This window comes from Notolepis coatsorum (assembly GCF_963971535.1).
Source record: "Notolepis coatsorum genome assembly, chromosome: 3".
NCBI lineage: Eukaryota > Metazoa > Chordata > Actinopteri > Aulopiformes > Paralepididae > Notolepis > Notolepis coatsorum.
The window spans coordinates 130,614,938-130,639,406 of record NC_140167.1 but is presented as its reverse complement, the minus strand read 5'-3'; the positions used below and the strand labels follow the sequence as shown (position 1 = coordinate 130,639,406).

General features: G+C 43.3%; 1 protein-coding gene across 2 annotated transcripts in view; it reads right to left on the bottom strand.

The window, feature by feature from the left end:
- The window catches only part of LOC311224416 (carboxy-terminal domain RNA polymerase II polypeptide A small phosphatase 1-like), a 172,267-nt gene that overhangs the window by 16,970 nt on the left and 130,828 nt on the right, over positions 1-24,469 (bottom strand). For both annotated transcript variants that reach the window (XM_084309386.1, XM_084309387.1), the window contains exons 2-3: positions 16,885-17,033; positions 2,280-2,381 (exon numbers count right to left, since the gene is read on the bottom strand). In XM_084309386.1, the coding sequence (XP_084165512.1) occupies positions 2,280-2,381; positions 16,885-17,033 (251 nt within the window). The remainder of the gene's footprint in view (positions 1-2,279; positions 2,382-16,884; positions 17,034-24,469) is intronic.

Sequence of the window (24,469 nt, the reverse complement as noted above, 5' to 3'; positions counted from 1 at the left end):
ATACATGTGCATAAATGACCCTTCGTCCCCATTTGTACATTGGGAGCATTTGGAGTCTTGTTTAAGACCCATTCTGTTCAGTCTTATAGGAGTCAAGTATGTCCTGTGAATATAGTTAAGATTGATTTGTTGATGGTCCGGGTTCCTTGATGTAAGTCGGACATTTGCCCAGGCTCCTTGCCAATCAAAGTCACTTTCCAGGTCTGGTATATCCCTCCTCCAGACAGAGTCTAGTTGGAGGGTTTCATACGAGGACGTTAGTAATTGATGATAAAAATCTTAAACAAAACCTCTCGATGTCTCTCTTTCATAGAAGAATTTGTGGTATCTGTGGTGCAATAATTTTTTTAAGATAATTTTTTTGGCATTTTATTGCTTTATTGGATAGACAGAGAGGAAGGATGGGAGAAGATATGGGGAGGAGACATTCTGCAAATGTCGCCGGGTCCGGGAATCGAACCCGGGACGGCCGCGTTGCACTGAAGTGTGTTACGTGGTGCGCCACCCTGGCGCCCCCAGATCAATGCAATTTTTAACAAAGTGCAGCAATTTTAGGAATAATATATATATATATAGCGCAAATAACCTTTTCTCTTTTGAAAGGTAACATTCCAAAGTTTCTTACACAATAAAGAAAAATCACATTGAGTGCTAATGAAATAAGAGTAACAGAGGTTTCAACACACTGAAGTAAAAGTTGTGTGTACGCATTTCTGTTTAGTGGTTTTTAAGTTCCAGCTGAGAGGTAGGAGCTGGAAAACACAACGGTTCCATAGCCTGAAGTCTTATAATCATATAGGTCCAAAGTCTATAAAAAATCCAACGGAAAATTTGTATTTCACAAAGGTTTTTGTATGTACCGCAATAATTCAGCACGATTATCGAAAATGGCCGTACACTGCCTTTATTTCGCCTCTCGAGTCAAAACAAAGGACTTCCTCGTCAGAACGGCTTGTCAAATGACGCTTGCCGGATGTTTCCTCTTCTAACTTGAGACCCGAAGCGTTGAGTGGGGTGACGATTGAAAGGCGGCAAATTCGACTTTCCAACAATGTATTGGTTGATCGGCGAAAACGCAGCACGGAGCCGACAGACAAGAACAAGAACAAGAATAAAATGTGTAATTTTCTTTTTACGTTTAATTTTTTCTGTAGTTAATTAATCGAAATTAACGAGATAAAGTCCCAGCCCTACTTAAAAAATTATAATTAATTGATTGCTGATGGTAGTGACCAAAAATATGGAAACACAATATTACATGACATTACCATTGGTATCATGGTTTAAATAGGATTATAAGTGAAAAAAGTAGTAGAACGCGCTCACCTCACTTGAGTTGACACTGGGTGCTGTAACCTCTGATACTATACATGAAAAAATAGGGAAACAGGTCCAGGCATGCATTCACACTGGAGTGCGTGCCTGGACCTGTTTCCCAATTGTTTCATTAAATTGGATTATACCATTGTAGTATTTAAGTGCAAAAGTGGTACCATGGCAGGGATCATCCCCATGTTCCCCGGGTCCTATGTTCCCCGGGTCCTATGTTCCCTGGGTCCTATGTTCCCCGCTTGATTGATTAATAAATTGAACATTTTATTAATTTGTATTATTTTATTAATTATTAATGTCCGCCTTGTTTCGAACTGGTTAAGCTTAGGCCCTCTTTCGAAGTTGGTTAAGGTTAGAGTTTGGAATCAGGGCTGGTGGTCTAAATAGACATAGACATGCTCCCCCATGGCATTACTACGGTGAATTATTATTACAATGGCCGGTATCATGGTAAACCTGAGAATACTGTCAAACTACCATGAACCATAAAATGTATAAGCTACTGCCCTGTTACAAATGTTGTCTCACCTTGAATTGTCAAGCAAGCTTTTTGCATTGCATTGACTTTTTAGGGGTGTTTTAAGATTAGGGAGTGATTTAATATTTAATATTCACTCTCCCTATTTAGTTGAGCCAATGCAAAATGCTTGCTTCAGAATATTAATTGAGACAACTTATGATTTATTTATTTTTAAATATGTTTCAATAGCATTTTGTCATACGATTTACAACAACAAAAAAGTTAAAAGTGAAGGGGCTGAAGTCTTTTAAGCAACATTATATTTGGAAATGATTGTATATTAATATATTTAAATGAAATAGTAGCTGGTGGTTGATTTTTAAATGATCTGCCAGATTTAGTTGAATATGTTTCTATTCTAATGCTGGTGTCATTGTGTAGTAATGAGAAAACAACAACCTAAGCACATGGTGAGAAACCAGCTTACCTTGAATGAACTATGGACTAATGTCTCATCCAGATCAATCACCACACAGATTTTCCCTGCATCTTTTGATTTCATCTGAGGAAGCAGTGGTGTTGTTGGAACCTGAAACAAATATATATAAGATAAGACACACTGAAAAATTGTGGTAATGGTTTCTACAATAAAAAAAAAACTTAAAAAAAAAGATATCTGAACTTTCAAGTCCACAGAAAGCAAAAACATTTGTACTGTGAAAATACACATTGCTAGTTTGTTTGTTGCCCTTTGAGAGACAATTGGGTTGTTGAGGAGTGTGTCCAAGAGGGGTCACATAAGAAAACTCTATCCCTACAGCTGCTGCTCTGTTGATGGAGCACATAATATATCAATGTGCGAGTGTCAAGGGCCGGACTATGGGGCTGCTTCTTCCCTGAACAAGTGTTCAGTGCTCAGTGTCTGCAAGCTGACTCTTATTATTGAGAAATGGCGTGACTGAAGCAGCCCATAACCCTGTGCAATTTGTGTGTTTGAGTCCCCATAGAGCAAATTAACCGGTCGGGAGGGTAGTAGCTCTCATCTTTGAAAAGGTTGACAGAAATACCGGACAATCTGCCAGGCAATCAGTACTTTATGTTTAGAAACAGTGGCGTGGCCCTTCACAAAAAATAAAGCTTTAAAAAAATACAAACAATTCTCAAATATGAAGACGGAAATGTATACTACTATCCACAAAAAATATGAAGATGGAGATGTATACTACTATCCACAAGAAAAATAGACCTTATATACTTTGAAAGTACCCCGCATGCACCCCTTGAGCCCCTGCCCCCCAAATTGTCTGTGCACGCCCCGTTTAGCAACATCCACCCCACACTTAATGCCACAGATTTGACGTAGGGCCAGTATTCTCAATGGTGGGTCATTATCACCACAATATTTATTTATTTGGTTTTCTGGTGAATTTCAATTTGGTCATCGTTTATAACTTACTAGTACAACCTATGTGGAACTATCTGAGCTTATTTAAGGTTTTGGACACATCTATTTAAGCTCCTCTCACAGATACTCCAGCGCTTTACAGCTATGGTGCAAAGACCTTATAATACCTGCTCCGTAGGTGGAACGCAGTACTCGCATTCACAGAACTCAGACTCATCGTCGCTCTGCTCCTCCTCAGAATCCTCGCTTTCCTCAGCATTCTTCAAAAGGGCATTCTTCTTTCCGATTGATCTGCTGTCTTCTACACTGTGAATAAGATCTAGAGGAGGCTTCATTTTTCCAGATATTTCACTTAACCCGGGGTGATCCTCTGGTGCTTCAGTCTCATTTTGATCAACGGAGAGGTCAATTTGTTTGGCAAAACTTTCATTCAGTTCAATGACTTCAGTGATCTCAAATTTTGCGGCTGTGCTTTTCTCTTGGCACAGTGCAGCGTCCTCATCAGCTTCTCCGTGGATAGTCTCATTACATGCATTTATGGAGGACTGGACGCTTCTTATTTCATGTACATAGTAATCTTCAACACCTGGCTCGTAAACCTCTCCATTATATGGGCGTGACAAATAGGGCTCATATTCTGTACACACATTAAACATCTCTTCTTCAGAATATAATTCATCAAGGCCATCTTCATTAAGCACCTCTTTAACATGTATTTCACGTGTTTTGCCTTCTTCATCTTCATATGCATCACCCTCAACATAAATGGATTCTGCACATGGTGCATGCTCATAGTCCTCATGGTTTGCACATGGTGCATGCACATTGTCCTCATCATTTGCACATGGTGCGTGCACATAGTCCTCATTGTTTGCACATGGTGCGTGCACATTGTCCTCATTGTTTGCACATGGTGCGTGCACATTGTCATCATTGTTTGCACATGGTGCGTGCACATTGTCATCATTGTTTGCACATGGTGCGTGCACATTGTCATCATTGTCTTCACAGAGTTCACAGGCTTCATCTTTACCAGCTACATCTTCTTTATAGATCTCACAAACATGGCCGTCAGGCACTCTGGCCTCTCCAACAAAACGTTCATAATTGTCCTCTGCTATATGAAATACACGTTCAACATAAGGTGCATGGGGCTCGAAGTTCTTATCAAATTGATCATCTGCTCCCCATTCTTCAACCCTCTCTTCCAATCTCTCAACATAGTCATCGTCCCAGGCCTCAAATGTCTCTGCCTCATAAACATCTTGACACGGAGGGTCTTCTGGAGCATCATACCAAGAATCAGCTGCCATTAAAGCGGTGTCCTTAATGGCTTTATCAGAGGAATGTCCATGTGCATCTTTGTCACAGGGGACCTCAATAACAACATCACCAACGAGAGGTTCGTCGTTATCATCATTACTTTCGTTTGATTCTGTCTCTTCATCGTCATCAATTTCTTCCTCATCCCCCACTTCCTCCTGCGCACAAGGGTCTTCTAAAGATTCCCAGTCGGTGTGTTCATCACTGGAATACTCCTGAACTTCTTCGTCAGATTCCCCTGAAGAGTCGGAGCAAGGTTTAGCGGGAATGCTGTCAACAAGAGACGTCTCAAGTGATTGGGTTTCACCAGCAGAGTGTTCCGATGACCCGTCTTCCTCTGTGCAAAACCCAGAACTGTGGTCAAACAGTATCTTCTCTCCTTTGTCACATTCACCTAAATATTCAGAGCAAGATACAGAGGGAATGCTGCCATCACCACAAGCTTCAGATAATTTGGTTTCAGTATTTGAGCATTCGGAGGAACCATCCTCCTCGGTGCAAAACTCAGAGTGGTTGTGGTCAACTGTGTGTTCATCGTTACCTGTAAAGGTCTCACTCTCATACGAGTCACGCTGCTCACACATCTCCAATCGTCGACTTGTTTCTCTTAGCTCGCAGACACTGTTATTTTCAGACGCCAGACAGAGCTCAGTGGGTGTATCGTATTCAGTGTCACGACGAAACCTTTCCTCAGCCAGATGAATTTCCTCACAGTCTTCACTCGCATTCGAGACAAGTGTACTTTCATCAGGAACAGCATGGTGCGGTGTGTTGCAATGTGAGGAATTTGCCCCTTCTAATAACAAGCAAGACTGTTCAGCGTTAGGTTCCTGATACTCAGACTGTTCGATTTGCTCAGATTCCAAATGCTGAGATATCTCATCTTCTAGCTGAGACGGGTGGGTTTCACTATGCTCAGCCAGATCATTTAGATTTTCGTAATACTCACAATGTTCAGTGTCGTAATCAAATGAATCATCTGATGCTGTGAATTCAGAGATGTCAGGTATGGAATCAGACATTTCACGTTGCCAAAATAACGTACAGTTCTCTGGTTCGTCTGGCTCAGACCCAAATAACTCAAACTGTTTATCAGAAGGCTTGCATTGTTGGGATAACAGGAGGTGTTCTGAGCCGTGTTCGCAGTGTGGGGCACATTCAGAGGTCAGGTCATGATTAGCACAGTGCTCAGAGGACTTGTCGGGTTTAAAACAATCACAGTGTTTAGCACATTCATCAAGAGGTTTGGTTAACCCTGAAGTCTTGCACGGATCAGGGCTCTGGTCAAGATCAAAAGATTCCTCACTTGTTGAATATTGCTCAAAGCTCTCAGAATGTCCGTTGCAATGTACATAGGGCTCGGTCTCATCTGCTAGATATCCATTTGTGGTGCAATGTCCGGCACAGTGCAAAGAAAGGTCCATTTCTTCATAGACACGTCGCTGCCCAGTATATTCCACAAGGGCTTTTATGTCAGGTTCTGCACTTCCCCCAGAAGGATTGGCTTCATTGGCTGCTGTTAGTTCAGGGACCTTGTAGAGTCCAGCAGGCATGCTTATTGCAATCTCCCCTTCTGCAGAGACTTGGCTTTGCTCAGAGGGATCCAGGTGCATGGGAAGTTTCTCCAGTGGGATTTATCCTTCAGAGCTTCTGCAATGTCCCAAGCATTCTGTCGGGGATTTGCGTTCTATGGGAGATAGTCGAGAGTCCACAGGGCTGGCAGGTGTCTGTGAAGTCTGCTGAGGGTGGGTGTTCATACAGCTGGTGGGGGGAGTGACAGAGACCACAGCCTGCCTCTCTCTCTCTGGGGAGAGGGAGCAGGGGCATAAGCAACAGTGGCGTGCACATTGACAACAAGGGGTCACAACTACCACTTAGACTAGTACTTAACTTGCACCCCTCATTATTTGACCTAGCTATTTATTTTGGGGGCTTGGAGGGACGCGACAAATAACTCTTAGAATATCAAATCTCTATAAAAAGCTGAAGTAAGGCATAAATCTGAACCCGAAACCTGAGAGCAATCTTGACCATCCAATCCCCAGTTCATGGGTGCTAATAGTAGGGCTGTCTTGAACACCTTTTTTTGGGCCTCAAAACTTCAACACCAATTATCATCGAATAATCGAAGCTTCGCGACTACAGGGTTATGCACCTTCTTCAAACTTGCTGTTATTATTAATAAATTATGTCTTCATCACATGCTGTCATTAGGTTTTATTACTGTAATTATTATGCTATTGACAAATGTGAAACAAAACTGCCCACGGGCATAATGAAAAAGAAATAACGTGTGCAGCATATGCCAAGAAAAAAAATATATAAAATAAAAATGTATTTGTTGAGAACAGTAGGCCTACCCACAAGATAAATGGGCTTATAGTCAAACATAATAGCCTCTTTTTACTGACCTAATCAGTAGTACTAGTAGTAATAGTAAAATATGTTGCTCATGAAAAGAAAAAAGAAATAAGGCCCATGTCAGTGCAGACCTTTAGATGAAATCTGAAATAATTAACAGAACTGCTTCTGTTGCCTTAGGATTAACATGAACAAAAAAGAAAATGTAAGTAATTTGATGCTTAATAAAAGTGCAATAAATACACATGAAAAAGGCAATCAATTAAATTGTGCCTTAACTTTAAGTGTGTGTTGATCAAACTAAATAAACAACCTATTCAATCAAAGCGAAAACATGAATTACACCTAACGAAAATAACTTCTGTGGTCTTAAGCCTGAATACAAACCAACATACCTGGAGCTTTGAACGATATGCTTCAGGTAACGCTTTAGGTTGTGTGACAGAAAGACCAACGTGTCCACATTCTTTGGCAACAGGGGATTTCTCGTTTTATTGTGAGCCGCGCTTTAGGAGGAAAGGCGCTCTGAAGGGGTTGAAGTGGCAGGGATTCAAAGCAACTGCATGGCTACAGGTCCCAGTAATGGATAACGGTCCACAGCTCATCTCCACCACTCAGTAGGACACCGGAATCCGTCTTTGACCGGCCTTTTAAAATGTCCTCCAGTTCCTTCTGTTATTAGCTGCATCAATTTAAACGGATGTCTCACAAAAAACACTTGACTATGATGATAAAGCCCACAGAAAACGAGTCATAACTTATGCTGTAGTCTCATTCATCACTTAAAACAAGAGGCCTGTCAATATCTTGGAAGGGGAAGGATTAATGAAAACACTGGAGCCAGGGTAGCCTACACTCTGCCTAAGAGATGGAAACACTGGAGCCAGCGATCAGCGCCCATGTTAACGGGCATCGCTGTTTACACCGGCCGCGAGCGGGCGGGCAACTCGCGGGCTCGAAGCGTATTTTTCCGCCTCGGTTGGATTCAGAGGCATGCGCCACCAGTGGAATCGTTAGCCCTGGGCTTCCGGGGCTTTAGCCCCGGATGTTTTTCTCCTAGCCCCGGATCTAAAAAAATAAATAAAATTGTTTACATTTTTTTTTATATACTTTTTTTTTTTTTTTGAGCATCCCCATTGTCTGTGCTGAATGTTTGTTAGTGTTTGGTATTTTTTGTTGGTTTTTAGTACTTTTAAACATCCATTTTTAGTAAGTAGTTTTCATTTGATCCTATAATTTTTTCATTCACCGATTTGTGGACTTTTTTTTTAGTGTCCTGAAAGGCGCCTTATAAATCAAATGCATTATTATTATTATTATTATTAGTGTGGGTGACCTGGCGAAGCCAGGTTGCCACCCACACTATACATATCCATACTCTTTTTATTATTTATTTATTCCACCGATTTTGCAAACACTTTGCAACACGTAAGCGTTCGCGCCCCATACACGTGAAAGGTATCAAAACGAGCGGCTTGCCTATGGCAACACCGGTCTCCGAACTCGTAAAGTTTCACCGCACCGTCTGGCTACGAATCGACTTTAAACGGTAAAATATCGGTCCCATTGGGAATGCATTGCATTTTAGAGTGTAGCAGCTGAAATAATCTTTTTCCCCCTACCTTGGGTGAATTGCGAGTGTGATCTCAATTTTGGACGTAGAAATAAAACAAACACATCAAAACGATGACACGGCTGTCAACCCGCTCACAAAAGAAAAATAAATGGAATTGGACATTTCTATCTCAACTGACGACCATTTGTTTGAAGGTTCTCCTCCCCATTGACCGCCATGCAATCGCACTCTAGAAATCACATTTTTCACACTATTTTTTAGCCTTCTGTTCCGATCGCCGAAGGAGTGCCACAATATCGCACGAATGTCACAATATCGCGCACAACCCTTCGCCTACTCGTTGTAGTGCTCATGTGCGCGTCACAACGCTTCATCTCTTATAGTTTTCTTTTAATCAATGTGACAATGCAGTCATGCATCTGCCTCCATAGAAATGCATTGGATAGAAAATATGCAAGTCATAGTGATTGCTTCACCTGTGTGGCTCATGGCTCACTCATGATTGGTTCAGCTGTGTGGCTCGTGGCTGAGCTGCCAATGACATCATCCACTTAACCCATCATTGGCCATCACTGTGTTGCACTACTGAATTGCTGACAGCGCCCTCTGTCTTGTGGGTTGTGTCATTGTACTCAGTAGGGATATCCTCTTTCATTTTTCATTGGTCCATGTTGACCCCCTTTCATTGGTCGATGTTGACCACTCCCCCGATCCTTAGACCACGCCCCCTTAGGCCACACCCCCTCAGTGTATCTCTTGAACCGTTTGTCGTAGAGACTTGCGGTTTGTGCCATTGGTCGATGTTGACCACCTTTCATTGGTCGATGTTGACCACTCCCCCGATCCTTAGACCACGCCCCCTTAGGCCACACCCCCTCAGTGTATCTCTTGAACCGTTTGTCGTAGAGACTTGCGGATTGTGCCATTGTACTCGGTGTAATAGTGTAATAGTGTGTAATAGTGTAATAGTGTGTAATAGTGTAATAGTGTAATAGTGTGTAATAGTGTGTAATAGTGTAATAGTGTAATAGTGTGTAATAGTGTGTAATAGTGTAATAGTGTAATAGTGTGTAATAGTGTAATATTGTGTAATAGTGTAATAGTGTAATAGTGTGTAATAGTGTAATAGTGTGTAATAGTGTAATAGTGTAATAGTGTGTAATAGTGTAATAGTGTGTAATAGTGTGTAATAGTGTAATAGTGTAATAGTGTGTAATAGTGTAATAGTGTGTAATAGTGTAATAGTGTAATAGTGTGTAATAGTGTAATAGTGTAATAGTGTGTAATAGTGTAATAGTGTGTAATAGTGTAATAGTGTAATAGTGTGTAATAGTGTAATAGTGTGTAATAGTGTAATAGTGTAATAGTGTGTAATAGTGTAATAGTGTAATAGTGTAATAGTGTGTAATAGTGTAATAGTGTGTAATAGTGTAATAGTGTAATAGTGTGTAATAGTGTAATAGTGTGTAATAGTGTAATAGTGTAATAGTGTAATAGTGTGTAATAGTGTAATAGTGTAATAGTGTGTAATAGTGTAATAGTGTGTAATAGTGTAATAGTGAGTAATAGTGTAATAGTGTGTAATAGTGTAATAGTGTAATAGTGTGTAATAGTGTGTAATAGTGTAATAGTGTGTAATAGTGTAATAGTGTGTAATAGTGTAATAGTGTAATAGTGTAATAGTGTGTAATAGTGTAATAGTGTAATAGTGTGTAATAGTGTAATAGTGTGTAATAGTGTAATAGTGTAATAGTGTAATAGTGTGTAATAGTGTAATAGTGTGTAATAGTGTGTAATAGTGTAATAGTGTGTAATAGTGTAATAGTGTGTAATAGTGTAATAGTGTAATAGTGTGTAATAGTGTAATAGTGTGCAATAGTGTAATAGTGTAATAGTGTAATAGTGTGTAATAGTGTAATAGTGTAATAGTGTGTAATAGTGTAATAGTGTGTAATAGTGTAATAGTGTAATAGTGTGTAATAGTGTAATAGTGTGTAATAGTGTAATAGTGTAATAGTGCAATAGTGTGTAATAGTGTGTAATAGTGTAATAGTGTTATAGTGTGTAATAGTGTAATAGTGTGTAATAGTGTAATAGTGTGTAATAGTGTAATAGTGTGTAATAGTGTAATAGTGTAATAGTGTGTAATAGTGTAATAGTGTAATAGTGTGTAATAGTGTAATAGTGTTATAGTGTGTAATAGTGTAATAGTGTGTAATAGTGTAATAGTGTGTAATAGTGTGTAATAGTGTGTAATAGTGTAATAGTGTGTAATAGTGTAATAGTGTTGCGGGTTGTGTCGTTGCACTCAGTAGGGATATCCTCTTTGATTGGTCTATGTTGACCACTCCCCTGATCCTTAGGCCACGCCCCCTTTTTGTATCCTTTGAACCGTTTGTCATAGAGACTCGCGAGAGACCCTCTCCCCCGTTGGCCGGCGGTGCACAGGCGTCACCCACACTTTCACAATTTCCCCCGCGCGGAATTGTCTAGTTATTATTATTATTATTATTATTATTATTATTATTATTATTATTATTATTATTATTATTATTATTATTATTATTATTATTATTATTATTATCATCATCCAGGAGGGAAAAGACACTTTGGATAGTAGGGACTGCATCTCTGCCTGTCCTGACCAGGAAACACTTTGCAACTGTGATCTCCTCTGGCAATAGTTGGATATTGTAATGTGTGGCGAGGGGCAATTCCACTGAGAGAAACTGGTCTGAGGCTGGATAACATGCCTGTATGCCTCTCATAAGTTGTTATCCAACTCATGAGAACCTGCTCTCAAGCTCTTGCAGCATTCTGTCGACGACTGGATAGAACAGTCTCTGTCTCAGCTGATCTCCTGAGCTGAGGTCTGAGCTTGTGCCACAAGATGACTCAACTACATACTCGTCAATCCTTTTCTGCTTCCTCCTTTGGCTGGTAGTATGTTCCTCAATCCAAAGGCCATTACATATGGCCTTTGTCCTGTCATACATGTCCACTGCCATCTCTGAGGTGCGATAACCTTTGAGTGTGTCCTGCACTGTGCTTTTAAATAGTACAGATATTGAAGATGTGCACTTTAACGCAGCAGCACCTGGAGCCATCCATACCCATGTCCAGTGTCCTATAATAAGCTTTAATCGAACCCTGGTTCATTTCCTCGGATAGTCCGGTTGGTTTGGGGTGGTGTGAAAGCTCATTCACTCTTGCAAGTGAACCCTGCTGCGGTTCATTTGAGATGTGAATGCAAAGCGGACCAAAGCCAGGAAAAGACCCAAAAATCAAATATTTTTTTTTATGAAAAGACTGAAACATATGTATATAATGAAACACACAATACAGTTTTTTTTTCGATTGCCTAAGCATGATTTTGAAAACGGGGCCCGGTGTTTCAAAACACACAATTATCAGAACACCTCAGATCCTTTGCTAAATTAAACACTTGTCAAAACCATACACTAATTTATAAAAACTACATTTAGTTACCATATGAAACACGTTTCATATGACTTAATTCTGTTTGAACCAGTTACACACACTGCTGTGCTTAACCTAAAACACATTTAGCAATTCTACTTCTCAGTGATTAGAGTACTGTAAGTGAAGTACGCAGAGAATGTGCAAATATACAATACATTCACCAAACACTACACAAGACCAATGCTGTAGACTGATGAAAATATAATTTATTTATCTACATATACCCAAATCAATGATGCAGACTGATGAAAAAAATTACATTTTCTCTCCATATACCCAAATCAATGATGCAGACTGATATATAACCAAATCAGTCAACATTTCAACATGGAGAATCACAACAATACATGTCCCAGTTTTCATGCTACTATGTGCATAACACTGTAAGCTCAGCAAATATCAGACACACATAAAATACTGTATCCAGTACAGGTTAAAATTACAGTAAAAAAAATTTTTTTTGGAAAAAATTTAAACAGAAAATACTAGACATTATCTCTTTGCCTAGCTGGATCTGGCAAGATAATTTTTTGTTGTGATTCTCCATGTTGACTAATTTGGGAAAATGGGAGAAAATGTATATTTTCATCAGTCTGCATCATTGGTTGTCTTGTGTAGTGTTTGGTGAATGTATTGTATATTTTCACGTTCTCTGTGTACAGTACTTCACTCTCCTTCCATTTTGGTTGAAGACAGGTGAACTCACCTGCTGTATTTTTATAGTGCTTAAACCTGATTGGTGTATCTACAATTAAGCAATGGTGTGTTTGTGCATCTGATGGCTGTGTTTAACCAATTGGCTCATATGTGTGGTAATTTGACATTCTGTGTCTAATGTAATGCAAGTGTGTTTAGTGTTTTGCAAATCACTGTGTGTATTGTTTTGCAAAAAGTGTGAGGCTGACATTGTAGGGGTGCAAATCTGGGCCTATATTTTGCTCCTTGAGTGTAAGGTTTTGATAATTGTGTAATACTTTTGATTTGAGTGTTTATGCAATTGAAGAAAACTGTAAAGACTAGAGATGAACTGTTTATTTCTTTTGTACATAGGCTGTGCATATGTTTGTTTGTTTGTTTGTTTGTTTATTTGCTTATGTGTATGATTCTTAACTGTGTTTTTATTTTGTTATTGGTGTATATGTGTGTATGTATGTACAGTATATGTATATATATTATATATATATATATATATGTATATATATATGTGTATATATGTATATTTGTACTCCTGTTGGGGCTTCTTGGACCAGATCAATGTTTTATCTGGCTAAATAAAGGTTAAATAAATAAATAAGAAACTGATGATTTGGTCCTGTTAACTTTGAATTTTCTATGGGGACTGCCCAGATCCCTCTCATGGACCTGGACCTCACTTTGAGAACCTCTAATGATTCTAGTTATTTAGTATTCATCTCTAATTACTCTAAAATTGCGTATTTCAACCCCCCCGGGCTGAAGCCCCCAATGTTTTCTAATCCTAAAAACGCCCCTGTGCGCCACACGCATTTTCACAGAAATAACCTCAATATCTGCATTATTACCACACATATAGATGTTGTTCAACCAGCTAATGTGTCTGTATCTCTCCCAATACAAATAAACCATAGTATACTTTTTCAGGAGTACAGTCACACTGATTTCTAGAGATGTTCCGATACCATTTTTTCCTTCCCGATCCGATTCCGATACCTAAACTTTGGGTATCGGCCGATACCGATACTGTAAGAGCCAAAGCTATATATATTTAGGTTATTATATTATATGAATGTTTAATATTGATTGGATTTAGAGAGAGGCAGTGAACCGTCGTATTTGTCATAATAGTGCATTCTAGAACATAGAACCTTCTAGAACGTTTGTGGTGATGTCATAATAGACCTTGCTAGAACATAAAACAGGCCGGAACGTTTGGGAGGATGTCATAGTAGACTTTCTAGACCATAAAACATTCTAGAACCACACTTCGTGATGTCACCGTATGATGTCATAACCGAACATTCTAGAACCTTTGGGTCTCTATATAAGCGGGTGTTTCCTCAGTACAGCAGTTTGCATCTTCGACCCGATACCAGTGCATACATTAAAAAAAATTATATTATATAAATAATAATATATTTTTTTTTACAGCTACAGATACTGTTTTATATATACTGTTATGTCATAACCGAACATTCTAGAACCTTTGGGTCTCTATATAAGCGGGTGTTTCCTCAGTACGGCAGTTTGCATCTTCGACCCGATACCAGTGCATACATTAAAAAAAATTATATTATATAAATAATAATATATATTTTTTTACAGCTACAGATACTGTTTTATATATACTGTTATGTCATAACCGAACATTCTAGAACCTTTGGGTCTCTATATAAGCGGGTGTTTCCTCAGTACGGCAGTTTGCATCTTCGACCCGATACCAGTGCACACATTAAAAAAAAGTATATTATATAAATAATAATATATTTTTTTTTACAGCTACAGATACTGTTTTATATATACTGTTTTTAAATAATAACTAGAAAGTAATGGTATTTATTCAACATCAGGTGATTGTATAGATTAGTATTAGTATCATTAATTGACAACTATGCTCAATGAGTTCACCGATTGGTAAGGCGAAATTGGGATGGGAGAAAAATAGAAAAGAAATGGGAGAAAGAGTGGATAAAAAAAAAACTACCGGCTTGGTCCAACTCGAGTTGCTTATAACTTTTTGGAAAGTTTCACCGCACCGTTTGGCTACAAATCGACTTTAAACGGGTAATGTTGGTCATAAGGAATGAATGGCAGAACATTCTAGAACATTTGTGATGTCACAGTATGATGTCACAATAGAACATTCTAAAACATTTGTGATGTTACAGTATGATGTCATAATAGGACATTCTAGAACATTTGTGATGTCACAGTATGATGTCATCATAATAGATCATTCTAGAACATTTGTGATGTCACAGTATGATGTCATAATAGACCATTCTAGAACATTTGTGATGTCACAGTATGATGTCATAATAGACCATTCTAGAACATTTGTGTATCTATTCAACAATTCACAGACCCTCTCCCGTTGGCCGGTGGTACACAGGCATCACCCACACTTTCACAATTTCCCCGCGCGGACAGCTAGCTAGCCGTTGTGGACACTCACCTTAACCATCTTGTTTGCGAAATGCAGGCTTCAGTCAATGTGTTTAGTCTATCTGTCTGAACAGGAGAGAATTGTTGAATATATATAGAACACAAATGTTCTAGAATGTTTGATTATGACATCATACTGTGACATCACACATGTCCTAGAATGTTCTATTATGACATCATATTGTGACATCACACATGTTCTAGAATGTTCTATTATGACATCATACTGTGACATCACAAATGTTCTAGAATGTTCTATTATGACAAATAAGCCGGTTCAATGGCTTTATCTAAATCCAATCAATATTCCTAATGCCGTTTCAATGTAAGGTTATAAAAATAAACATATAAACATTCATATAATACAATAACCTAAATATACAGCTAAGTCCCATTGTATTCTGAAATGTAGACCTAAACAGTGTAGCCAACTAAGCCAATAGAAATAAGGTATAACTCATGAGTGCTTTGGCTCCTATACATTAGCCAAGGTAACGTTATGCTAAAACTAGCTCTTCAGCTAATGCTAAATAACACCAGCAAGCTCCCCGTCACACCGCTCTGTCGGGACGATGGAATTTAAGAAAGTATCTGCTGTTAAAATGACAAACAGCATTGACACTTTAATTCACGGTCGATTAAAAACACGTTTGTTTTATAACGCTCACTCTCAGCAGGAGGATACCGCACATGTTGTTGATAAATGACGTCATAATGGTATCGGAGCAAAGAATTAGAGGGTACTCGCCGATACCGATACCAGCATTTTAGGCAGTATCGGAGGCATTTCCGATACTGGTATCGGTATCGGAACAACTCTACTGATTTCATCATTCTAAAATGTATTCTAACGTTCTAATTAATGAGATAATAACGGGTTATACATGCAAAATGGACAATAGAACACTGGAACTGGAAATCTTTAAAAAAATCTTCAAACAGGGACTGACTTCGCATTATAGACTAGGCATTTACAGCTGTTCCAATGTAAATGTGCCTTCCTCCGTGCGCTTCCGCCCGCTCTGAAGACTCGTTGTGGACGGCCACGCGAGCTGTTCTCGCACGTGCCTGCGCGTGCCCCTGTTACGGTCCCGGCGTAAGAGATGAAAACACTGGAGCCAGGGTAGTCTACACTCTGCTTAAACGAGTCACCTGTTTACGGACAGCGAGGCACAATGGCATACAGGACAAAACATTTAGCCTCAAGAAGCACAGACAAGTTTCATGGGTACATGAGAGCTAAATAGGTGGATTTCTCTGAAAGTTCTAAATATCATTGTTTGAGAAGAACTGATGAATGTTGATTCATATTGAATAATGTTGGGTTATTATTTCAATAAGCATTTTTATTTCCTGGGCTAATTCCTAATTTTGGAGGAGTAAACGGGAAGAAAAAGGTATTCGAATACTGCTTTTAGCGTTGATTCATCATCTCCGGTTCTGCCACCTGTGACATGAGGATTTAACCGAAACGTTCTAGAAAAAGCACATTCTAGTCACATTACATGGTGCTTCATGCAATGACCCTCCCCTCTATTTTAAGATCTTGTGAAACCTAGTTATCTTGATTGATATATGGACACTATATGTACAACTTCAGCACGCAATATAATCGTTTCCTCACTACGGGAGCACTGAAGCAGTAATGTAAAGCGTGTAATGTAAAGTAAACGTGGTGCTGATCATGTGGCAGCGACCCCATGCTGCTATGGTGCCCAGTGGGGATGGGGTGTCTGGAGACAGCTGATATCGCAGGGAAGAGGCAGGAACACGAGAGTGATGATGAAGATGAGGGACGCTTACTTTTGATAAGGTCCCATTTTCTTCAACTAACAGCGGGGCGTTGTTGTTTACGGGCACTTGTTGGGGTTCTTTGTGACAGAGGCAGCAGAACAGGCTGTGGAACAGGCCTCGGCCGCGGGGTTTCTTCGATGGGGATGTCGCATTGGCGCCTGAAAGAGAGAGAGAGGAGAAGAGGAAGAGGAACATGAGAAGATGCGTTTATACCTGTAAGACAGAATTGTCTTGTCCTCAAAATGCCTGACTGTGGCTATTTTCGGTGTGCAGCGAAGAGTTGGAAGTTGCATAACAAGTGTATGTTACAGAGTCATAAAAATAGTTGAAAAATGATGACTGGGAAACATAAAGACTTATGTAATGCATCCAATTCAAGATGTAACATGTGTGCGTGTGTGTGTGTTTGTCACATCGCTGAACAAAAGAGAAGCCCACCACTTTGGAATTATTGACTAGAAACAGTGTCTATTCTGTTAATTGTATATCATACATTAGAAAACATCAGCAGCAAAGTCTTTTCTGAATACTAAAGTTAAAATATCAGTCAATACATAGTACCGATCCAATACATTACAATTACTGAAGTGAACAGTATATACAAGATCATTAGTTCGGGGTCACGTGACAAAATGTATTATTATTTTCACCAAGGTGGAAACAGGGTGGAAAGAAATCCCAACCTATGCATGACATAAGAGCAAAATATGATTATGGGCAATGGAATCCATTTTTCACCACTAGAGAAATCCTACCTCTTTGTGTGCTCAAAATGCAAACAATCAAGCTGCTTTGCTTTGATTTATCATATGTCATGTATGTGGCTCTCTGGTATTTAGATTTGAGTAGGCCACTGCTCAAATTCCCCCGATACCTTATATCCCCTGGTCCAATATCCAATACCAGTATCCTATTGGTGCAGTGGCAGCCGTCCCAAAATAGTTGTGTTTAAAGGGGACATGCATTGCTATTCCTTGCATTATTTGGGCAACTTTACACAATTCCTGTGAGTCTATGGAACACATCTGTAAGGTATTTTTTTTTTTTTAATGCATTGTTTTATATTTCTAATCAAGTACGGTACTCAAAAGCATCATTTTTCAGCCTCAGGATTTCAGGCTGTTATTGGATGGGCTCCGCCCATAAGCGCTTTGAGTGACAGTCATCCACACAGTCTGCGACTGGCAGACAGAGAGAGATATAGAGAGATTGATGGGGATACTAATTAATTTCGCCACGGGGGGGCATAATCCCACGGGACAATGCATTGGTAAAAGAGAGAGGGACACACAGAGCATTTACACACAACCTCCCGACCAGCACGGGCCGTCGCTTCTCTCACACACACGCATGAGAGAGAAGCTCCTGCCCTGCGAGCACACAAATTTTTACACACACTCCTGCGCGCGGTCCCGCGTGGTCTGACGTTAATATGTTTAGTTTTTTTTTTGTTCTTGATGGCAATTCTGCTTTATCACCAATTATATTGCAAAGAATGACAGGGTAGATTGCAGTGTTGTTATCCCTTGTGACAAGCTGGATTCGAACACAGTGTTGAGAGTACACATGCTAAGCATAGAATAGAATCTTTATTGTTATATATCGTATAGCTTACGCTCTGCGCTCTAGTGGAACATATCCCATATCCAGTCTATTACTGAATACATTTCTTCACATGTACACGCCCATCCGCCTGGCCACACCCCCATCCGCTCCTCTACATAAGCGGGGATGTGGCCATACTAACAGCTCCTTCCTTATTTTCACCACTGACAAGTGTCTGTATACACCACTTGAGTTTAGTGACGAAATAGTTGGAAAGGAGCTACATTGAAGAGAAGGAGCTGCGTTGACATTATATCTTTGTTTTCTCTCTCACTATTTGAGGAAATACAGCGATAATGTCTTCGCCACCGGAGTGTCTAGAAGATGATGATCATTCTGACTTCCACCGGCGCTTCGTATTAGGGGCTCGCGTCGCTGAGCAATCCCCGCCGGCATTACCTCCGGCTCTGCAGTTGGACACTTTGCTTGGGAGGCGCTCGGCCGTGTGAGGGCTGACGGCCTCTCTGGGGCGGGTGATGTTTTTGCAACGTGGGCGCCAGGTGTGTCGGTTGTGGGTGGAACGGCTACACAGCTTACGAAAGCCGGCTCCAGGCTGGGATCCCTTTTTTGCTGCCTCTTAGCGGCGTGGAGGGGGTTCTGGTTTGATGCCCACGTTAACATTAGCTCCTCCTCAAGTAAGAGCTTTGTTTTCCTGGGACCGTGATTCCGAATCTGCGGTTCAATTCCCCGGGTCTCTGGACAAACGGATACCCACTGTCGCCGTGCTGGCCCCGATTTTCAAAGATGAAAAGCACCCGGTGCGAGGGAGGTGAGTTTGGTGTTTCGTTATGAGAATATCTCCATGCTCAAGTCGGCTATAGTCCGCGAGGGACTTGCTGCCGGCACCGCTGTGTCTGGTAAACACCGTTCTGAAGAGGGACGTGTGTTGCCTTTTTTCCCCTTCTTTCTTCGGATGAGAAGAGGAAAAGACAGCGGCTGTCTGAAGTGTTGGCCTGTATTGCTTTTCTCACGTTGTATAGTTTTCAGTGGTAGCCGCTTAGCTTGCTTCTGCGTTAGCTAGTGGTTAGCGATAGCCGGGTTGAGCTAACTGTTAGCCAGTTAGCTGTTAGCTATGACGTTAGCTACCGGCTTCGCTCGGCTGGGAATGTTAGCTTGATGCTATCAGTTAGCCTAGAGTTAGCTGTTAGCTTGTACTACAACCATTGGCGTAGCCGTGAGAATAGCAGGCCCTGGCACTCTGACTACGACATCATCTTTGACAGAAGATGTAGTCGGGCCTGCACCATGACCGGCTGCAGGAGGGGGGCGTCTCCGCTCCGGCCATTGCTTCTTCTGGCCTGGCCAGCGAGAGGCCTTTCGTCAACGTGGTAGACCAACCTGTGTTGTGGCCTTTCGTCCTGCGTTCCTTGGTGCAGGTAAGATGTCCATTGGACATTGCCCCACTCTTCCTTCCTTCCCCTCCCGAATGTTTTTGTTAATAACGATGTCTTTGTCTACCAAACATATGTTACTTCACTACATTTGGAGATACGACATGTGCTGTGTGTGAATTGTCTTGGTCGCTTTGTATAGCTTGGGTTAGCGTTGGCCAAGGCTTGTGCCTTTCTCTCTACCTAGAAACAGCGTTGTTTTTTACGTGAGTAAAAATGAACTGGGGTTTTGTTGTATGGTGAGAAGTTGTGTGTGTTCATGTAACATTAGACAACGTGGCTGAGCCCACAACTGGCTGGGTTACCCTACAATGCTGTGCATAGTGGCATGTGATCGAGGGCTGAGTCCCTCTCTTAGCTTGTTATTCTAACTTAAGGGTAATGATGACAATAACAAGTGGCAAGTTTTTTTCACACATAAGCAGGGCTGTGCCTGTTCAAACAAGGTCTTCGGCTGTGCTGGCATGCATGATGTAAAGCTTACTCTACATATTTGGCGTCGTATCAGGGGTATGGTGGTGAGGGGTGGTTTTCCCCGGTTTGCCCCTGCCCCCCCCCCTCTCCTCAAATATGATTTTGTTTACAAAATGTGTTGATTCACTATATTTTTGGCTTCTGCTGGGGTTGTGCTCTTGCTTAGAGAGATGCAATTTTCTCTGAGAATTGTTGGTCGCTGTCATGTAGACTTAGCAAGGCCTGTGACCAGTACTTAATCAAGGACTTATGTCTTCTCTCATCATAAAAAACGGTGTTCCTCTTACAGTAGTGAGAGTGTACTTTTTCCCTTTTTTTGTTGTGATGGAGGGTTGTGTGTATCGTATTCACGTTTAAGGTCCACAACTGGGTTAGTTTGTTAACAACCCCAACAGCACGGCACAGACAGGTAGTTCAGAGTTAGCCAAAAATCAGGGCGTATTTATTTCCAGAAACAGAGATGAGAAAAAACAACAGAAAGCACAAGGGGAGAATGTTCTTGGGCAGAGTTGTCTGCGGCTCTGCAGCTTGGCTCTGAGCACAGACGGCACTGTGGCGTTGCGCCTCTGACTCTGCGGCTCTGCAGCTACTTGGAGATCCGCTCTGGAAGGAACAGAGAGAGAGAGAAAGTCAACAAACGAGCGTCTGGAATAAGAAGCAGTCCCGTATCATTTAGCTGAGTCCAGTACTAACACAAGCGACTCCTCTTCAGTGTTTACCGAAAACACACAAAAAACAGATTGGTCCCGAGTCCATAAAAATGCGAGAAAAAACAGAGCATCCAAAAAAGTACGTTATCCAAAACTCACCAAGGCGCAATTGCGCAAAGCGAGCAATGAGGCACAGATCCAACGGATGGCAGAGAGAAGCAACAGCGGCGACTTCCATAGACGTCCTGGAGAAAACAGACGAGGTACAACACGGGAGGAAAACAAGCAGCAGCTAGTGGTAAGCCCAAAACGACCCGAGACAGAACGTTCGGAACACCAGAGTATATAAGGGCTCCACCGAGCTGATTTGGAACTCACTTCAGGTGCGTGAAGGTAATTGGTACCTGGAAGCGTGCGGTAACGGACCAATCCTCACAGTACCCCCCCCTCCACGGGAGCCACCCGGCGACCTGCCCGGCCTAGGCCTCCCCGGATGGGACCGATGGAAGTCGGTGATCAGGGTGGGGTCCATGATGAGCTGGCGGGAGACCCAGCTCCGTTCCTCCGGACAGTATCCCTCCCAGTTCACCAGGTACTGGAACCCCCGTCCCCGCCGTCGGACGTCCATGAGCTGACGGACCTTCCACTGGGGGTGTCCGTCCACCATCTCGGGAGGAGGCGGATCTGGAGCAGGAGGCATCAGGGGACTGAGAGAGACAGGTTTAACCCGGGACACCTGGAAAACGGGATGAATGCGCATGGACGCAGGAAGCTTAAGACTCACCTCCGCGGGACTGAGCACCTTCTGGATCTCAAAAGGGCCGACGAACCGGGGGTTAAGCTTCTTGGCCGAGGATCGAAGCGGAAGATCCTTGGAGGACAACCATACCCTCTGCCCAGGGTGGTACGTCGGCGCAGGGATCCGGCGTCGGTCAGCTCCCCGACTGGCGCGCTCCGATGCCCGGAGCAGCGCAGTCCTGGTGATCTCCCAGACTTGACGACACCGGTCGAGATGATCCTGCAAGGAGGGAACTGCCACTTCCGACTCCTGTGCAGGGAAAAGAGGGGGTTGGTAGCCCAGGGATACCTCAAATGGTGAGAGGCCGGTGGCGGAACTGACCAGGGAGTTGATGGCGTACTCGACCCAGGGGAGGAACCGGCTCCAGGAAGCGGGTCTCTCGGCGGCAACACAACGGAGAGCAGACTCCACGCTCTGGTTCATCCTCTCTGTTTGTCCGTTAGTCTGGGGATGGTAACCAGACGAAAGACTGACAGTTGCCCCCAATCCCTTGCAAAAGGCCCGCCATACCTGGGAAGTGAACTGGGGACCCCGGTCCGAGACGACGTCCTGGGGGAAACCATGGAGGCGGAACACATGGCTTGTCAGGAGGTCCGCTGTCTCGAAAGCTGAGGGAAGCTTGGGAAGGGCCACGAGGTGAACCCCCTTGCTGAACCGATCCACCACAGTCAGAAGGCACGTGTTTCCCTGGGACGAAGGAAGACCCGTGACGAAGTCCAACGCCACATGGGACCAAGGGCGGCTCGGAATGGGAAGTGGCTGTAATAGCCCGGAGGGTGCCTGGTGGGAGACCGTGCAGGCCAGAACAAACTCCTTGACGTCGTTCCTCATGGTGGGCCACCAGAATCGACGAGCCAGGAAGGAGTAAGTGCGATGAACGCCGGGGTGGCAGGCAAACCGGCTGGTATGGCCCCATTGGAGAACCCGGGACCGGACTGAGTCGGGGACGAAGAGGCGACGAACAGGTACGTTGCTGGGAGCGGGATGGAAACGTAGGGCACGCCTGACCACGGTTTCGATGCCCAAGGTGACCACTCCCACCACCCTGGCCTCTGGGAGGATGGGAGTCGGATCCTCAGTGGTTGGAGCCCCCTTGGAGTGTATCCGGGACAGAGAGTCGGCCTTCGTGTTGCGGGACCCAGGGGCGAAAAGTCAGCGAGAAGTCGAACCGACTGAGGAAGCTGGCCCACCTTGCCTGCCGGCCGCTGAGGCGCTTGGATGCACGGATGTACGTCAAGTTCTTATGGTCCGTCCAAATGGTGAACGGTTCCTCGGCCCCCTCCAGCCAATGACACCACTCCTCCAAGGCAGCCACTACCGCCAGCAGCTCCCGATTGCCAATGTCATAGTTCCTCTCGGCAGGAAGGAAACGACGTGAGTAGAAAGCGCACGGATGGACCTTCTGGTCTGTCGCCGACCGCTGAGACAAGATAGCCCCTAGTCCAGTATCCGAGGCATCCACCTCCACAATAAACTGCCTCTTGGGGTCTGGGTGGAGCAAGACCGGGGCGGTGGTGAACCTCTTCTTGAGGGAACGGAACGCAGCGCAGGCCGCTGGAGACCAGTCAAACGGCAGGGAGGGAGAGGTCAGCCTGGTAAGTGGTTCCGCCACCTGGCTGTAGTTCCGGATGAATCTCCGGTAAAAGTTTGCCAACCCGAGGAAGCTCTGTAGCTCCTTCTGAGAGGTGGGTTCCGGCCACTCCTCCACGGCCCGGATCTTGCGAGGGTCGGCTCGAGTCAGGCCGCTCTCTACGATGAAGCCTAGGTAATCGGCGGAGTCGGAGTGGAAACGGCACTTCTCAGCCTTAACGAAGAGCCGATTGTGGAGGAGGTGCTCCAGCACACGGCGGACATGCTGGACGTGTTCCTCGAGAGTCTTGGAGAAGATGAGGATGTCGTCCAGGTATACCACCACAAACTCCTCGAGCATGTCACGGAGGACGTCGTTCATGAGCGCCTGGAATACCGCCGGAGCGTTGGTGAGGCCGAACGGCATCACCAGATACTCGTAATGACCCCTGGGAGTCTTGAAGGCGGTCTTCCATTCATCGCCCTCTCGGATACGGACCAGATGGTAGGCACTCCGGAGGCCCAGCTTGGTGAAGACGGTAGCCTGGGTGAGGGGCTCGAAGGTGGAGTTCATGAGAGGAAGAGGATACTTGTTCTTAATGGTGATCTCGTTGAGTTGGCGATAGTCAATGCAGGGCCGAAGGTCTCCATCCTTCTTCCCAACAAAAAAGTAGAGACAAAGGCCGGACCTGAGCCTGGACTCCCGTTCGGCTGGGCTAAGGAGGGTGCGTCCCAGCTGCATGGGTTCCTCCTTGGTCACAGCTCTGGAGGGAAAAAGGCCACCAGTCGCGGAGGGGGCAGGACGGTCAGCAGAACAGTCACGAGTACGGGGGGTCTGGGGAACCTCTGAGGGTCCCAGTCGTGCTCTCTCACGCCTCCTCTCCCAGAGGCGTCCGTCGATGCGAAGGGCGAGGCTGATTAGGCCCTCGAGAGAATCGGGCTCCTCTCGGGTCGCGAGCTGGTCCCTTACACGTCGTTGAGCCCCTTCAGGAAGGTGAGATGAAGCGCCCGATCATTCCAACCGCTCTCGGTCGCGGCTAGTCTGAACTCCAGCGCGTAGTCGGTGACACTGCCACTGCCCTGCCGGAAGGTGCCCAACCGAGCTC